The 17,462-nt window shown below is 44.4% G+C and overlaps 1 protein-coding gene across 2 annotated transcripts; it reads right to left on the minus strand.

Annotated features, from left to right (window-relative positions):
• Positions 1-270: 270 nt before the first annotated feature.
• CHRNA9 (cholinergic receptor nicotinic alpha 9 subunit) lies at positions 271-14,322 on the minus strand. Of its 2 annotated transcripts, none has more exons than XM_060246349.1 (5): positions 10,842-14,322; positions 10,238-10,383; positions 7,416-7,525; positions 4,488-5,020; positions 271-869 (listed from the first exon to the last, which is right to left on the minus strand). In XM_060246349.1, the coding sequence occupies exons 1-5, from the start codon at positions 10,972-10,974 to the stop codon at positions 301-303; spliced, it is 1,491 nt and encodes a 496-aa protein (XP_060102332.1). In that variant the 5' UTR covers positions 10,975-14,322; the 3' UTR covers positions 271-300. The 2 variants fall into 2 exon arrangements, with proteins under 2 accessions (XP_060102332.1, XP_060102330.1); XM_060246347.1 differs by having other exon boundaries at positions 7,416-7,570.
• Positions 14,323-17,462: the final 3,140 nt, after the last annotated feature.

Raw genomic sequence — 17,462 nt, forward strand, 5'->3', positions numbered from 1 at the left:
TTGCAAGTTCTACCATTTCTTTTTCTCTCTTTTAGGACTCTTCAGTCATTTACCATGTGCTACCAAGGTACAGCACCTCAATATGTCCAGTACTCACTTGCTTGGAAGTAAGTATCACTGAGATTTCTGCCTAAAATCAAGCCTGCTGAAAATCACCAATTTAATCCTAAATATGTGTATCTAGTGGAGAAGAGTGAGGAGGAAAGCAATTAACTTTTTCCACTAAGCATAGGGACCTGCTGCAACAGTATTTGAGGAAGCATTTGAGGAACAGGTACTCCAGCAGCAGCCCTGCTTAGTTTAAAGTGCTTTGCCAATAATCAGAACGCTCATGAAAAAGACCATAATGAAAAAAATCCACATGAAGAACCTGTCCATCACTTTTGCCACTTTTTTCCACTCCACTCCTTTTGCATGGTTGGCTTTGTGGCGCCTTACACAATTTGCAATGTATTCAATGTTCTTAATCAGTACTTTGTAACATGAGCAGCAGCTAACAATATCCCTTGCATTTTCACATGGGACTCTGTATCCATCGTTCACATCCCCGGGCAGTTTCTTTCTGAGGTCACCACTGTTGCTTTTGGTCTTTGCAAGGGAACTCTTTCCCCCTTCATATATTTCTTCCTCTCTTGGACACGTATTGATTTTTTTCAGCTTTGAGTCGTGGCCTTCCGCTCGTTGCAAACTTGTGCAGTTTTCGCCCACATCATAAACAAAGAAGATCTTTGACATGTAGTCCAAAATAACCACCCTTGCCCATTGGGGGACAGGTTTGGCCCCTGATCCACAGTAGTGAATATTCATTATGATGATGGTCAGCGCTGTGGATGCTGTGATCATTGTCATAGTAGCAATGTAATATTTACCTGTGATGTAAAAAAAACCCCATAAGATTAGTAAGGAGAAATTGAATTTATGAAGCTGTTTGAGAGCCAGTGTGGTATAGTGATTGAAGTCTCAGCTTAGAAGCAAAACTGTGAGATACATTATTTGTAATGGTGCAACTGTGGGGAACTTAGTTTTAAAAGTCTGGGGGGGTGTAATTCAGTTCAGAATTGTTGTGTTCAGTCTCCCTGTACTGCAATCCTGGTCCAAATTGGGGCCAACAGACTTTGATGTTCTCTGCAATTGCTATGTAACTCCAAGGAAAAGGTCAGGTCTGGGGTTTTCTTTTTAAGTATAGATCTATGTGCTAGATCAGGGATGTTGAACTCATTTGTTATGAGGGCCGGATCTGACATAAAAGAGACCTTGTTGGGCCAGGCCGTGTCTGGTTGTACCTATTTAAGATTAGGTAGCAGAGAAATAAATTTTATAAAGAACACAAACACAAATATATATTTTTAAAAACTTAAAACTTGCTTAAAACGTTAGCACTCATTGGTCTTAAAGGTGCTTTCTTTGTATTTCTTCCATGGGATCCAGGGAACTGGGCAAAGGAAGCTCTGGCTCTTTCCTTCCTTCCCCAGGGACTGGAGGCAGGAGGACCCTCAGCCAATAAAAGGAACAGAGGCTTGGCTCAGTAGCTCTACTGTGCAATTGAGAGAGCCTGGCAAAGCAAGCTAGTCCTCCCAGCTTCCTCCTCAAGGGAGGAGCCTCAGCCAATAGAGGTTTTTCTCTGTAGCCCCTGTGTAATTGAGCAAGCCTTGCACAGCAAGCTGTGATACAGAAAGAAGCAAGAGAGTGAGAAGGAAGCAGATGACAGCCAGTTGCTCGGGGGCCTGATAGGAGCCCTCCGGGGGCCTGATTCAGCCCCCCCTGAACTGCATGTTTAACACCCCTGTGCTAGATGGTACAAGTGCTTCGTAGTTGATTATAAGGTATTTCCTAGGGTTTCTACTTAGTTATTGCTGTAATACTGTGCTGGAAGAGTACCTTCTCAGCAGGTCATTCTAGATATTCTCGGGGGGTACTGAATGGTAGCAACTGGTTACGAGAGTAATTTCCAGAGAACCCTCGGTCTAAGGGAGTTTCCCAGCTAGGAAAAGACACCACTTTCCTTTCCTGCTATAACAATTGGCCAGAGTAGGTGCTATGGTTAAAGTGTCAGACTAGGATCTGGGAAAGGCATGTAAGCCGCTTTGGGTGCTCGTTAGGGGAGAGAGGTGGGATATAAATCAAATACATAAATAATGTGGTTTCAGATCCTCACTCTGCCATGGAAGTAAGCTTGGGTCATCCACTCTTTCTCAACCTAACCTAACCTCAGAGTGGGGGCTGTTACAAGAAAAAAAGAGGTGGGTGAATGACATTATACGCATCTTTGGTTCCCCTTGTGGAGGCAAATGTGGTGTACATATCTGAATAAATGGCATTGATCCAAATGCAAAGGCAAATCAGAGAGGTTTCCAAAGGATGGCATTAAACAAGGTCACTGTTAGAAATCCATTGCACATTGATCAATAACATTTTATTGACATTAATAAGATTGCTTTTGAAATGCAAATACGAAATGGAAATATGGATTGTCTCTTGCAAAGTGTAAGAATTGTCCTGGGACATCACACCTAAGATATCTCCAGCTCTCTCTGTCTCTGGAAATGCTCCCCACAGAGTGAGATGGAGGAAACAATCCCTGTTGTTTGTCCCCAAGATTTGTCCTACCTCTGAATATGATGGACAATGGGTGGCAGCTTTCATAGTCGATAGCTATTGACACCTTGAATGTACCCCATTCTGCAGCCTAGCGGCCATCTTGTGATGCTTGACAAAAGCCATCAATGAGCAAATAACAATTTGGAAAAACTAAGTTATAGGGTAGGTCTATGGCTTTCAGGTAGCAACTTGTGCCACACCAAAATAGTGGGTGGCCTTGTGCTAACCAGCTGGGAGCTACCAGAGCATCATGCCCTAGTTACTCGGCAAACAAGACGACCCAGAAGACTTTATAAGGGTCATGATCCCCTCTGACATATGATTATTCTTTGGATTCTTTGCTGGCGTGATTGGGGGTACTGAGTAGTTCCCTCTTTAGGGCACAGTGGCATGGGGGTGCTCAAGCTTGAAGCCCCTCAGGTTTCCAGTCCAATAGGCAGCAGTAATACTAGCTGTGCAGTGGGCTTGGTTAGGGCAGCTAAGAGGCAGAGGGGCCAGGAAGAAGAGTAGACTGGCCATGGTCATTTGCTTGGTTTCGAAAGAGGCATTGCCACTGCCCAGCCGGCTTTAAAAAGAGCATTGCAATCCTAAGTATCCATCATATGGCTGACTTCTGAGCAGGGCTGGATTAACAATTAGGCCAAGTAGGCATTGGCCTATGGGCCCCCATGCCTTTAGAAGCCCTGGGCTGGCTTCCCCCCTTGTTTTCCCCCCTGCTTGCAGCCCTCCCAGCCAGCAACTAAACCGCTCATTGCCCAACTTGCTTGGAGTGGCTACTGCTGGCGTCATTGCCACGTTTGCCTCTCTCTGCCTCTCCCCCGCAGCTTTGTCAAAGGGGCTTTTGAGAAGGTGCCTGCAAGCTGCATTAGGGGCCGCAGGCGACAGAGTGGCCGCTCAGACTCTGAGATACTTTGCGAGGAGGCCTCCGAGATTTTGACTGCCTAGGGGCCTCCACAGGGTTTAATCTGGCCCTTACTACTGGGTTTGCTTGCAGTGTGGCTTTTTAAAGGTAAAGGTGGTCCCCTATGCAAGCACCAGTTGTTTCCGACTCTGGGGTGACATTGCTTTCACAACATTTTCACGGCAGACTTTTTTTTACGGGGTAGTTTGCCATTGCTTTCCCCAGTCATCTGCACTTTCCCCCCAGCAAGCTGGGTACTCATTTTACAGACCTCGGAAGGATGGAAGGTTGAGTCAACCTGGAGCCGGATACCTGAACCAGCTTCCGCTGGAATCGAACTCAGATCGTGAGCAGAGGGCTCTGACTGCAGTACTGCAGCTTTTCCACTTTGCTCCACGGGGCTCTTTTTAGCGTCTGCATTAAAGATCCCCAGTATTTTATTTATTTACTGCACTTATATCCCGCTCTCCCCAACGGGCTCAGGGCGGCTAACAACAGTCACAATTCGGTGACAATTCACATTGTAGTAATAAAACATTAAAATATTAAAACAATTTAAATACAGCTCAATTTCAACTCCGATGGCGTTCTGTCTGTGTCGAATTTAATTTGTCATGATGCTATGGGGCAGATGATACACCCCTGTAGGTGTTAAAAGTGCCTCCTTTTAGGTCTTAAAAGCCTGCCTGAACAAATAGGCCCTGCAGAATTGTGACAAATCCCGCAGGGCCCTCATGTCCTCAGGGAGGGCATTCCAGAGGGCAGGCTCAGCCACGGAAAAGCCTCTTGCCCTTGTAGTGGTCAGACGGGCATCCTTTAACCCGGGGATCTTTAGCAGATTTAATGAATTTAGCAAGAAGTAACTGCAGTGTGCTGGCTTGTTTCTTAGCAGATGGTGGCGCCACCTATCCCCTTTACCATGCTCGGTGGCTCTATTGTAAAACCATTTACTGTTTGCAAACCGTTTCCAAACCGTGCAAGTACCTACCAATCAAGGGCACGTTTTCAGAAGGAGGCATGCTCTCTGCAACCATCAGCTGGAACACAGTTAGAGCCAGCAGAACAGTAACGCCAAGCGAAACCTTTTCTCCAGAGTCTGCTGGCAGGTAGAAGCCCAGTGGAGCCAGAAAGGAGATCAAAAGGCAAGGAAGGAGGAGATTAAATATGTAGAAAGATGATTTCCTTTTCAAAATCAGGGTGAACGTCACATCTGGGTAAGGCTCTGAGCAACAGCCGTATGTGATCACGTTCCTAACGGCCGGCATGCCGTGAATCTCCCACTCCACATCTTCGATGAAGTCCGAGAGGTCCCCGCTATCTAAGATGTTGAATATATCCACTTGGTTACCATTATAGGTCCAGGAACCGAAGGTAAGATTGCACTCCTGGCTGTCGAAGGGGAAGTAAGAGACATCTACAACACAGGAGCTCTTTGTTATAGCTGGTGAATCCCAAGTAATTTTTCCATCATACCTCAACACAATGTTGGTGTTCACGGGCTCAGAAAAATCATCATCGGCCCTAAAAAAAAGGAATTACGCAAGATGGTGGTGTGTAATTATTCATAAGATGTTAAAACAGTTTTTTGACTTCAATTGTGATTGCAGTGCAAAGGTAAAAACTACCTTAGCTGGAGTACAAATGCCTCTGCATTCTCATCTATGTGAACACATTATACGTATGTCATTGCTTCAGTCTAAACCCATCATTTTTTGGTGCTCGGTCGATCTGTTGTTGGCTTCTGCTAGCAGGTGAAAAGTTTTTCTGTTTTGCCTGGCTTTCCTTCAGTTCCCAGGGCCGGCTCGCCCAGTAGGCAATCTAGGTGGTTTCCTAGGGCACTGGGAGGTGGGGTGTGCCGAATTGGGTTTTCCCCTCTCCCGGTGCCCATGGCAAATGCCTAATTTGCCTGCCTCCTCCCCCTGCCACCCCTTCCCTCCCTCCCCCCTTCGCAGTGCTGCAAGCCAGCACCGTACTCTGTTGCTGCCGCGCCCCCCCCCTCCCCCAGTGGCTTGTCCTTACCAGCTTCGAAGCAGCTGGCACAGTTTTTAATCCTTTGAAGAGCCCACAAGAGGAGACTTTGCTCCCCCTCACTTCCAGTTCCGGGAAGGAGAGGGAGTGAGCTCTCCTCCTGCGGGCTCTTCAGAGGATAAGATAATGTGCCAGCTGCTTCGAAGCCAGTAAGGACCAGCCTCGGCTCAGCAGTGAGGGGGGGCGACGGAGTGTGGTGCTGGCTTGCAGCACTGCGAAGGGAAGGAGGGCGGCAGCAGTGTGGGGGGGGTAAGGATCAGCTTGGGGGGGGATGGAGTGCAACGCTGTTGAAGGATCAGCCTCGGTGTGTGTGTGGGGGGGGTGATGGCAGTGCTGTGAAGGAAAGGAGGGTGGGGGGGCAGCGGGCAGGGAGCCTGCCTGGGGTACCACATGCCCATGGGCCGGCAGTGGTTGTTCCTTTCTGCCTTGTTTTTAATAGGTGTCTGTTTTTAATTGATGTATGTACTTAGTTGCTTTCAAATTTGTTTCATGTGTTTTTATGCCACCCTTTGTAGTTGTTGAGGGAGCCCTGTGGTGCAGAGTGGTAAGCTGCAGTATTGCAGTCCAAGCTTTGCTCATGATGTGAGTTGAATCCCGGCAGAAGCTGGGTTCAGGTAACTGGCTCAAGGTTGACTCAGCCTTCCATCCTTCCAACGTCAGTAAAAATTAGTGCCCAGTTTGCTTGGGGGTAAAGTGTAAAAGACTGGGGAAGGCAATGGCAAACCACCCGGTAAAGAAGTCTGTCATAAAAACATTGTGAAAGCAATGTCACCCCAGAGTTGGAAACGACTGGTGCTTGCATAGGGGACCACCTTTTTGGTAGTTGTCACCCACCTAGATGACCCTGATTATGCTGGAAGATAGGATACAAATCTCCTGCAGAAATAATTAACATTTGTTTGTTCATGCAGCAGAGATTTATTTGCAGTGTTAGAGGGATGGCCATGCTGGTGTAGCAAAACAAAATGTAAGTCCACTGGCACTTTAAAGACTAATAAAATGAATTCCAGAATGAGCTTTCATCACTTGGACAATCACTCTGTAGTGTGAATGAGTATGCTGGCCAGTTTGCATTTTACATTCACACTCTCTTGTCTGGTTGAAGCAAGGGATGTTTCCAGCCTAATATGGGAGTACCAAAGAGGCGGAAAGTTGATTTAAGTGTCTGCTGTCAGAATGCTCTCACAGTGTTTGCTGTAATGCAGAAGTTTCTGGGTGGCTTTTTGTGAAAGTAGTGTTTCTGTACAGCCTTTTTTGCCCCAAGTTCAGTGCTGTTGGAAAGCAAGTTCCACCCCCCCCCCCACTTCCCTGTGGCTGGTGATGCATTCCTGTAATTTCTAGAGTTTCTCTGACTCTTCTCTGCTCTTTCTCAGACCCGCTTCGCTCTGAAGTTATGAGAAAGATAGCAGCGAAGTCTGGGTGGTTGCGGTGTGGGTGAAAACGTTGGACTTTTTCTTAGTCCTGTGCACACAGCAGTCATTCCCTCTCCACTGCAGAGGGGTTTTATTTTCTTTTTTATCCAACAATTTTATAGCATTATACTGACACACCATTATTCCAAATTATGCACCATATTCTCTGAATTCCCAGCTTTAATTTTTTTAAAAAACCACTGTTTTTTTTTAAACCCACTGGGGCCTGTGGTGGCTCTCTGCAGGCATGACTGCCTCCCTGCTGACCAATCAGTGTGAGAATTTAGGGTGTAATGCCATTCCCATCACTGTCCTCTATTTGTGGGGCTGTGATCCCAAAAAGGCTAATCAGATTGAAAACTTGAAATTCTAAGAAGGGGCAAGACTCAGGAGTGGGGGGCAAGAAGTAGACAGATGAATATCATGCTAATTTCTTGTTTGCACATTCCAAGGTACTTTTTAAAATCTCCACTCACTTGTTGTATAGGACAATGTCTGGCCTCCATACAAGGTTGCTGGGAATTCGGATAGAATCTAGCCCATCGTATTTATCCTTGTCCCACTTCAGGTAGGCATCATACCAAGTCTGTCGAATCCATAAGTAGGCTGTTAAAATTTGGTTTCTTTCATCCTGTAAAATTGACAGTACACCTAAATGCATCTGTAACACACACTTCCCCCCACCCCCAAACTCGGTGTCCTCCTAAAAGTCAGGTTACACTTCAGTAAAGACAGGGGGAGCTTCTCTGTAGAAACTCCATGGCATGGTTAGGTCAGCAGCAATGGGATTATAAGCAGGGCCGGCTCTCCCACTAGGCAAACTAGGTGGTTGCCTAAGGCGCGGGAGGTTGGGGGCACAAAATTTGGCTCCCCATCCCCTCCTGGTGGCCCAGGCAAGCACCTAGTTTGCCTGCCACCTCCCCTGCCACCACTGCTGCCCCTCCCTTCCCTTCCCCTCCACAGCATGCCTCCCCTCTCCCCGCCATGCCTTCCCCCTCCCTGCCTCCTCCCCCTCCCTCCCTTTCCCACATGTCAGTTGCGATGCCAGAACTGGCTGTAATGCCGCGTTCTGGTGATCTAAAGCCCCCCCCCCCCCCGCCAGCGATGTCTCCCTTGGCGGGTAAAACCGCACCGTGGGGCTTCGCTTGCACTCTGTCCGGACTGGCGTCTTGAAAGGGTGGCCTTGCTGTCGCTGACTCCACTCCCATTCAGAAAGTGGGGAGGGCAGGAGTCAGTGACAGCGAGGCTGCCCTTTCAGGACGCCGGTCTGCTGGACAGAGTGTAAGCGAGGCCCCACGGCACGGTTTTACCTGCCGAGCAAGTCGTTGTCGGCGGGGGGGGGGGGTGTTTAGATCGCTGGAACATGGTGTGAGAGCCGGTTCCGGCATTGCAACTGACACGTGGGGAAGGAAGGGAACGCGGCAGGGAGGGGGTGCGGAGCCACAAGGGGGGGAGCGCTTTGGGGGGGGTCCCAGGCAGCAAGTATGCCTAGGGCACCCCAGGGTGTCGGTCCGGCCCTGATTATAAGACCTGTTTGCCACATTATGGGGAGTCAAAACAGGAGACTACCACCATGTGTCTATATGAACATGCATACAGCTACCTTGTTTGGTGTAGTGGCTAAGTGCGCAGAGTCTTATCTGGGAGAACCCAGTTTGATTCCCCACTCCTCCATTTGCAGCTGCTGGAATAGCCTTGGGTCAACCATAGCTCTTGCGGAGTTGTCCTTAAAAGGGCAGCTTCTGTGAGAGCTTTCTCAGCCCCACCTATCTCACAGGGTGTGTGTTGTGGGGGAGGGAGAGAAAGGAGATTGTGAGCCACTTTGAGATTCAGAGTGGAGGGTGGAATATAAATCCAATGTCGTCGTCTTCTTGTACTGAATCAGACCCTTGGCCCATCAAGGTGTCAGTACTGTCTACTCAGACTGGCAGGGGCTCTCCAGGGTCTTAAGTAGAGGTCTTTCACATCACCTACTACCAGGTTCTTTTAACTGGAGATGCCAAGGATTGAACCGGGGACCTTCTGCATGCCATGCAGATGCTCTGCCACTGAACCCACAGCCACCTCCCCATGGAGAGAGTTGTGGCAATCCCATTTCCTAGGACAGGTAACTGTATAAAACGTACTTTAAGCCGCATGCTTAAATGTACATATTTCTATGTACATTGCATCTGCATGGCTTCCTAAAATTTATGAATGGAGGTGTCATATCTCAGAACAAGGCCACTTCCTTCTGAGTATGTAAGGTCCCTAGTTCAGTGTCTGCTATCCCCAGTTTTAAAGTATTTGGGGGGAGGCAGGGCTTTAAATGTCGTCAGACTGAGACTGATTAGCTGCCAGCAGCCAGCGTAGGTGCTTCAGACCTACGGTAATTATCTGTCTGAGCCAATACAAGATGTTTTCATACCTTATAATGCATGGGTGGGGGGGGAAGAGTATTTTATTTATACTCTGCCTTTTTTCCCCAGTTGGCATACAACATGGTTCTTCCCCCCTCAGTTTTACCCTCACAGCCACCCTGTGACACAGATTAGGGCTGAGAATGTGTGGCTGGCCTGAGATCACCTGGTAAGAAGAAGAGATTGGATTTATACCCTGCCCTTCACTCAGAGTCTGAGAGCGGTTTACAATTTCCTTCCTTTCCTCTTCCCACAGCAGACACCCTGTGAGGTAGGTGGAGCTGAGAGAGCTCTGAGAGAACTACTCATGAGAGAACAGCTCTGAGAGAACTGTGGCTGATTCAGCAGCTGCCTTTGGAGAAGTGGGGAAGAATCAAACCCAGTTCTCCAGATTAGAGTCCACTGCTCTTAACCACTACACCAAGCTGAGTTTCGGTAGTAGAGTGTGGATTCAAATCAGGGTCTCCCAGATCCTAGTCTGACATTTTAACCACTACATCACAGTGGCTCTCTGTTCATTTCCTCGATTCCATTGCATCTTTCCATGGCAAATTCCATCCAATTTCTCAAGGCCCCCCTAACTTTCAGAAATAGTGGGAGGTACAGGTGGTTAGAAGAAAGGGAAAATCCATTCAACTCTATTTACATTTTGTTATATCCAAATGTTAAATTATGGCAAAGTATTTTCATTACAAAATAACAGACCATTCTTAATGATACAAAGAAATACTAGGGAAAAGACTAGGGAAAGAATTGCATAACTGAGGTGAAAGAATGCCTTTTGATCTCTTCAAGTAAAACATAAACTGTGAATAACAAAAGCAGAAACATTTTTTTTTTTAAAGCTGGTGAATAAAATCTGGAGCTTGCCCACCAATATAATCTGTATTTATGCTTACCATATCTTTAATTTGGGAAAGTGTGATCTGAAGGGTGACATTCAATACTGTGTCTGTATCTTCCACAGGTCTAAGAGCATTTGAGTAGTCTTCAAAAAGTTCATTAAAGAGCATTTGAGCGTATTTCCCATGTGCTGCATCAGCACCTGTGTTGGGGGCGGGGTGTTGACTGGTTAGCAGTGTGATATGTTAAAATAATTGCAACAGAATAGCACAGAAACAAAATACTTTTGAAGGAAGTACATTATACTTAAATACTGATTATTTAAATAAATTTATTTTGCAAACCCCTTTCATCTCAATGACTCCCAACCAAGGGTTTGCAGCAAGTGCTATTGTCTCCCAAAATTACAACTCCCGTGGTTCTTCAACCATTTTAATTTCTATGTTTTAAATTGCTTTTGTTGTTTTATGTTTATCATATGTCTATACTCATGTATAGTCATGAGCATGTGAGCTGCCCTGAGCCTGCCTTGGCAGGGAGGCCGGGATATAAATTGAATTAAATAAATTTTGATTAAATCCCTTTTGTTTATTTCAGTGGGACTGCAGGGGCCAAGAGATCCAGCCGCCTCCACGCAGCACGCTGTTGAAAAGACCTTACCACAAATCAGCCATGCCGAGACAACCAAGTAGAGGCAGCAGTAGACGTGGATGCCGGAGCCAGCTTCCATTGTGAGAAAATGTTCTTCTTGGGGGTAGAGAGAATTTTCAAGCACCTTTCTGAAGAAAAACATCCATTTGTCCCCCCACTCCAGAAGCAGGAGAAAAGAAGTTGGGGTTGGGCGGGGAGGATGATGTGCTGTGGCTAAAGCGTCCCTCTCCTGCGCTCCAACTGGATTGTGCTTAGAAGCTGCAAGGGCTGTGAGGCACCCTCTCGATCTGTCAAGCAGAGCCCTGACGTAATGGGTAACCTGAGTCACTGAGTGACAAGGTGAAGGACTACCTCAAGGAAGCTATTTGGCCAGAACAGTAAAGCAAGAATAAGGAAAGCCGCTGGCAAATGCCATTAAACCCTCTGCTGCCACCTTTTAAAAATACCCAGTTTTAGTAGAACGCCTCCGATTCAGTGAAGCTGCTACTGAAAAATGAATCAGGGAAGAGGAAGGCGTGGCGATGACTCCACTTATCTCAGATAGCTAAAGATTTAAAGGGGGATGCTGTGGTAGTATGTACAAAATTATCAGCACCATTCTAAACTACCATTCCCATGACCCTTTGAGGAAGGAGAGTAAAGCATAAAAGCACACAGCGGTTTGTATTAGATATACCCCAGAGCTACCTTTTGGTACTTATTTCTCAAACACTGGGCATTTCCACACAGTAGCATCCTGTGACTTGCAGTTGATCACAGTACAGGAAAGATCTCTGGGGGAGAAGAAAAAAGACAAGTGTTCTGACCATTTCCCTCTGTTAAGCCACTGTACTGTGATGTTCTGGGTGCAATCAAAGAAGACAGCAAGCTATAACAGTAACATATCAGCGGGTAAATACAAGCTTGCTACTCACTCTGGAATTGCTTAACCCGATCTGACAAGGGCATTAGGACAAAATGGAGCAAGAAAACTCACATCTGCTGCTCTGAGGAATGGACAAGATAAAAATAATTATTTTGTTTCTATACTGACCATAGCCGAAGCTCTCTGAGTGGTTTACAAGTATAAAACAGTAAAATACAGTAAATATGAAAAATATAAGAACATTTAGAAACAGTAGAAAACAGTTGACAGAGGCACCAAGCTAATCATAACAGGCCCCTGAATGACCAAGGAGATATTTAAAACCTCTTTGAACAGGGCTGTCCTAACCTGGTGCCGAAAAGATGGTAGATTAGGCACCAGGCAGGCCACAGCAGGGAGATTGTTCCAAAGATGTGGGGCCACCACCCAAAAACCTGTCCCTCAACTTGACACTCTCAAGGAGTTGACACCCAGAGGAAAGCTCTGGAGGCTGAGCACAGCGGCTGCGTAGTTTGAGGCTGGGGGAGGCACCCAACAGGTATTGTCCCAATAAAACCAGCACCTTGAATTGGGACAGGAAACATACGGGCAGCTAATGCAGACAGGCCATAACTGGTCTCATGCGTTCAGACCTCCTGGTTCAAGTTATTAATCTGGCTGGAGCATTCTGCATCAGGTGCAGCTTTCAAACCATCTTCAAGGGCAGCCCCATGTAGAGTGCATTCTAGTAATCCAATCTGGAGATTACCAGACCATAGATTACTGAAACCAGACTATTCCTGTCCAGATAGGATAGGAGCAACTGAACCACCAGCTGAAGCTACTAGAAAGCACTCTGAACCACCAAAGCTACCTGAGCCTCAAGTGACAAAGACAGATCAAGGAGCATCCCCAAGTTATGAACCTGCTCCTTCGGCGGAGTGCTGACCCATCCAGAACAGGTTGAACACCCCCCCCCCCAAGTTCAGTCATAGAGGAATAATTTATCAACAACATTTCAGTCTCGTCTGAATTGAGCTTCAGTTTGTTAAGCCCTCATCCAGTCCATTATCATAGCATGACACTGGTTTAGCACATCCCCAGCCTCATCTGCCAGGAGAAATAGAGCGGCATGTCAATTGCATACTGATGGCAATCCACTCCAAAACTTTTTTTTTTTTAAACAAATCGGTTTATTAAACAAACATAACAAACATACAATAAACAAACGTCATATAGTCAAAAAGTCGAAATAAATACATATATACATGAAAAACAATAAACCCAATCACCCACCACCCTGAGCTGGAGGGGCCTATTCATTGCTCCACTTCATATTCCTCATATCCAATCCCATTCTATTTAACCATGAGTATAATGGGTCCCATGTTTTTTTACAAATCTGTAAATCTCCCTCTCTTAATCTTGTTAACACATCCAATTCGGCAGTTTCTAAAAGCTTAAATATAAATTCATTCTTGTCAGGTATTTTGGGGGATTTCCAATACTTGGCGTATAACATCCTGGCCGCCGTTACAGCATGTAGCAGCAATTTTTTGGATGGTTTCGATATTTTCTCTTTCACAATACTCAACAGGTAGAGCTCAGGGGTGTGAACGAATCTTAATTTAAGAATTTTCTGACACCAGTCATGGATTTGAGCCCAAAATTTTTTCGCATATTTACATTGCCACCAAATGTGAAAGAGAGTACCCTTTATTCTGCAACATTTCCAGCACTTGTTAGAATAGTTGGTATAGATTTTTGCCAGTCTAGCTGGAGTCAAGTACCAACGGTAAGCCATCTTATAAAGATTCTCTTTAAAGGTCGCTGATCTAGTCAATTGGACATTTTGCCGCCAAATTTCCTCCCATTCTTTCAATTCAATATTAAAACCGAAATCTTTAAGCCAATTAATCCAACACTCTTTAACCACTTCGTCCTGCATTTTTTGCTGCAGAAGCCAGTTATAGACCTTAGAAATGAGTTTCCCGTCATCTTGTAAGATCGCATCTAATTCATTGGGTTTGTTATAAAACCCCACCAATTTATCAGCCTGAAATTTAGAATTAATTTGCATTTTGGTCCACCAGTCTAGTTTAAAATCCTCATCCTCTAATTTAAGTTTGTAAGTGTTATCTAATAATGCTCCATAATTATAGTTAAGATCCCAGTTGTATACATTAGGATGTACGGAGGCTTCGGTTGGGGATACCCAATAAGGTACACGTGTATAGTATGTTTTTTTGACTTCACTCCACACTTTAAAGATAGGCTTCCTTATTACGTGCCTTAGAAATATATTATTTCCCGTGGGGGCCTGGTACCACAAATATGAGTGCCATCCTCGGGTTAGGCCATCGCCCTCCAACAATAAAAGTCTTTTGTTCTCTAGCAGGTACCATTCCTTAGCCCATACTAAGCAACAAGCTCGGTAATACAATCGCCAGTCCGGTAGGGCTAAGCCGCCTCTCGACTTGCTATCTTGTAAGATTTTAAGCCTAATTCTTGGCTTTTTATTTTGCCAAATAAATGTCGAGATGGTCTTATTAAGTTGCTGAAAAAAACTTGGGGATAGTGAAATTGGAATCATTTGAAATAGGAAGAGTAGTCTAGGTAAAACATTCATTTTAATGGAGGCCACTCTACCCAGCAAAGAAATTTGTAGATCTTTCCATCTAGTCAGGTCTTCTTGGATTTCTTTTAGTATTTTGTCATAATTATCTTTTTGTAGAGATCTCAAATCGTTAGTTACATATATGCCGAGGTATTTTACTTCTCATGTTGGAATCCAGATTCTTTTTCTAGGTAGGTTATTTGGTCCCTTGTCATGTTTTGAGATATAAATTTCGTTTTCAGGGCGTTTACTTTAAAGCCAGATACTGTACTATAATCTTGAAGTCTCTTTTTAAGCCGGGCTATGGACTGTATAGGGTCTTCCACTGCAAGCAGGACGTCATCAGCAAAAGCTTGAATCTTATAGCTGTTATCCTTAATTTTGAGCCCTTTAATTTCCTGGTCATCTCGAATGCTATTAATCAGGGGTTCCAAAGTCAAAATAAAGAGAAGCGGTGATAATGGACACCCCTGTCTCGTACCTTGTTGGATTTCAATCTCTTCTGAAAGATGTCCATTAATTTTTATGCTAGCCTTTTGTTTAAGATAGATAGCTTGCATGAGTTGGATAAACTTCTCGCCACATCCAATTGCCTTTAATGATTGAAATATAAAAGACCAATTAACTTTATCAAAAGCTTTTTCAGCATCTAACATGATGCCTGCAAACTGTTTATCTGGATGCTGGCGATAGTATTCCAATATGTTGAGTAGATATCTTATGTTCTGGCCCATCTTCCTGCCAGGGATAAATCCCGTTTGATCAGCATGAATTACTGATGAAATCACGCTTTTTAATCTGTTGGATAGAATTGTAGCATATATTTTATAATCAGCATTTAATACTGATATGGGTCGAAAGTTTTTAACCTCTTGAGGATCTGTACCTTTTTTATGAATTAGAGAGATTATTGCTTCACTCCATGATGTTGGAATTTTAGCAGTTTCTTGGATATCTTCTATCACTTCCTTATAAGGCGCTAACAAAACTTCTTCAAAGGCTCGGAAAAATTCGATAGGCAGACCGTCTGGGCCCGGGGATTTGTTAATTTTCTGTTTTTTAAGGGCTTCACTAATTTCAAACATTGAGATAGGTTCCTCCAATCTATCTTTTTGTACTTGTGTTAAACGCCGAATTCTAACCTGCTCTAAGTATTCTTTCTGGGATTGTTCTGGGATGTCTCGTTTGGCGTATAGGTCTTGATAATAATTGTGTATTATTTCTTTTATTTGAGTAGTTTGCGAGACCTCATCATCACAACTATTCTTGAGAGAAGAAATATAATTTTTCGCCCTCTCCTTCCTTAGCTTATAGGCAAGCCATCTGCTGGTTTTGTTAGCGTATTCGAAATAGTGTTGTTTCGCCCATTTCAAGTTTTTCTCCGTTTCCTCTGTAAGAATTAAATTAATTTTATGTTGTATAGTTTGAATTTTTAATTTTATTTCTTTAGTATTTCTAACCTTTTGTTGCATTTCCTGGTCTTTCAATTGCGCCTGTAGATCCTGATAAGTTTTCATCTTCTCCTTCTTTCTCTTAGCTAAATAACAGATGGCTATCCCTCTAAAAAAGGCTTTGAAAGAGTCCCATATAGTTAACATCGATGTATCTTTCTTCTGATTATGTTTGAAAAACATTTGAATTTCTTTTTTGGCTTTTTCGATAAAGGCCTTTTCTTTTAATATTTGTAGATTAAGGGTCCAGCGTGTTTTAGGGCGAAAGTCTTGTAAGTTGATTTGTATGGGGTTGTGGTCTGCGTAAGATTTTGGCAATATGTGTGCTTGTGAGATTGATAAAGCTAAGGCCGCTGATAACCAGCACATGTCGATTCGTGACCATCCCTTATGGGCATGGGAAAAAAAAGTATAGTCTTTAGTTTGAGGATTTTTGGTTCTCCACGCGTCAATCAGATTGAGTTCTTCCACCATTTGAATGAAGGATTTTGGTAACACATTCCGACATTTGGTCGATTTGCTGGTGTCATGCTTCTTACCTATGCTAGGGTCAAAGATCGCGTTGTAATCTCCTACAATGCAGTAGTTATCTGCATTGTATTCGAGCAATTTCTGATAAAGTAAGATATAGAATCTCTCTTGGCCTTCTCTGGGGGCGTAGATGTTCCCCAGAATTATTTTGCCGCCATTAATTTCTGTTTCAATTAAGAGAATTCTACCTGACTCGTCACTATACAGTAGTTTAGAAGCAATATTTTCTTGCACATAAATCGCAACTCCTCGTTTCTTCTTCGAATTGCAAGAGCAATAAAGGTGGCCTAACTTTTTATTTTGTAAATATTTTTTGTCGTCTTTCTTGATATGTGTTTCCTGTAGACATACGATTTGGGATCTTGTCTTTTGTATTTGTAAAAAGAGCTTCTTCCTTTTCTTGGGTTCGTTTAGACTATTAACGTTAATCGATAGGATCTGCATATCCCTTCTAGCCATCATTCTGGGGAGGTTTTACTATCAGATATTTTCCGTTTCTCTTTTTGTGTCTGTGCCCTCGTCTTGACTCTTCCATTGGTTTTTTGGGGGGGGTGATCCAACCCCTCTGCCTGGTCTTCTCCAGATCCAGAGTCTTGGCTATCGGATTCCACGAATTTAGCCCAGAATTCTTCCATCTTATCAAGGGAAGTTAGATTGTATCTTCTTGATTGGTATGTGAAGAAGACTCCCTCCGGAATCAGCCATCTATATTGTATATTCTGTTGTGTTAACCAGGTAGTTAGCTTCTTATAACCAAGACGCCTCTGTCGTATTGGCCAAGGTATATCTTTGAGGACTTTGATATTCTTATCGTCCCATTTCAAGCCGTTAGTTCTCGCCAGTTTCAATATTTTTTCGCAGATTGCAGTTCGTGTGAATCTAAACTGGATTTCACCTGGGAGGCCAAATTGCTTAGTATAAGGAGAGGCCACCCTTCTGACCCATTCGATATCTGCTTTGCCGTTACTTAAAACGTTATCTCCATCAATTGTTAATAGTTTGAGGATCTTGCTCTCTAGATCTTCTCCTCTCTCCTCTGGAATGTCTTGGAATCTCAGGAGATAAGCTGCTTTGTCCATCTCTAACCTCGCTAGGCGATCTTCAAGCATACCCAACCTGGCCTGATTTTCTCTTGTATTAATGGATGTAGCGGCTTCCCGTTCCTCAAGCTTGTCAAACTTTGCCGA

This window comes from Heteronotia binoei, chromosome 9 (genome assembly GCF_032191835.1).
Source record: "Heteronotia binoei isolate CCM8104 ecotype False Entrance Well chromosome 9, APGP_CSIRO_Hbin_v1, whole genome shotgun sequence".
Taxonomy (NCBI): Eukaryota; Metazoa; Chordata; class Lepidosauria; order Squamata; family Gekkonidae; genus Heteronotia; species Heteronotia binoei.

Bases quoted from the DNA above. Each gene is read 5' to 3' on its own strand.
- CHRNA9 (XM_060246347.1), bottom strand. From the start codon at position 10,974: ATGTTTTTCTTCAGAAAGGTGCTTGAAAATTCTCTCTACCCCCAAGAA. The intron at 10,384-10,841 runs GTAAGGTCTTTT...CCCCCAACACAG, and splicing joins CTCGGCATGGCTGATTTGTG to GTGCTGATGCAGCACATGGG. The intron at 870-4,487 runs GTAGGTACTTGC...TTTACATCACAG, and splicing joins TGAAAACGTGCCCTTGATTG to GTAAATATTACATTGCTACT.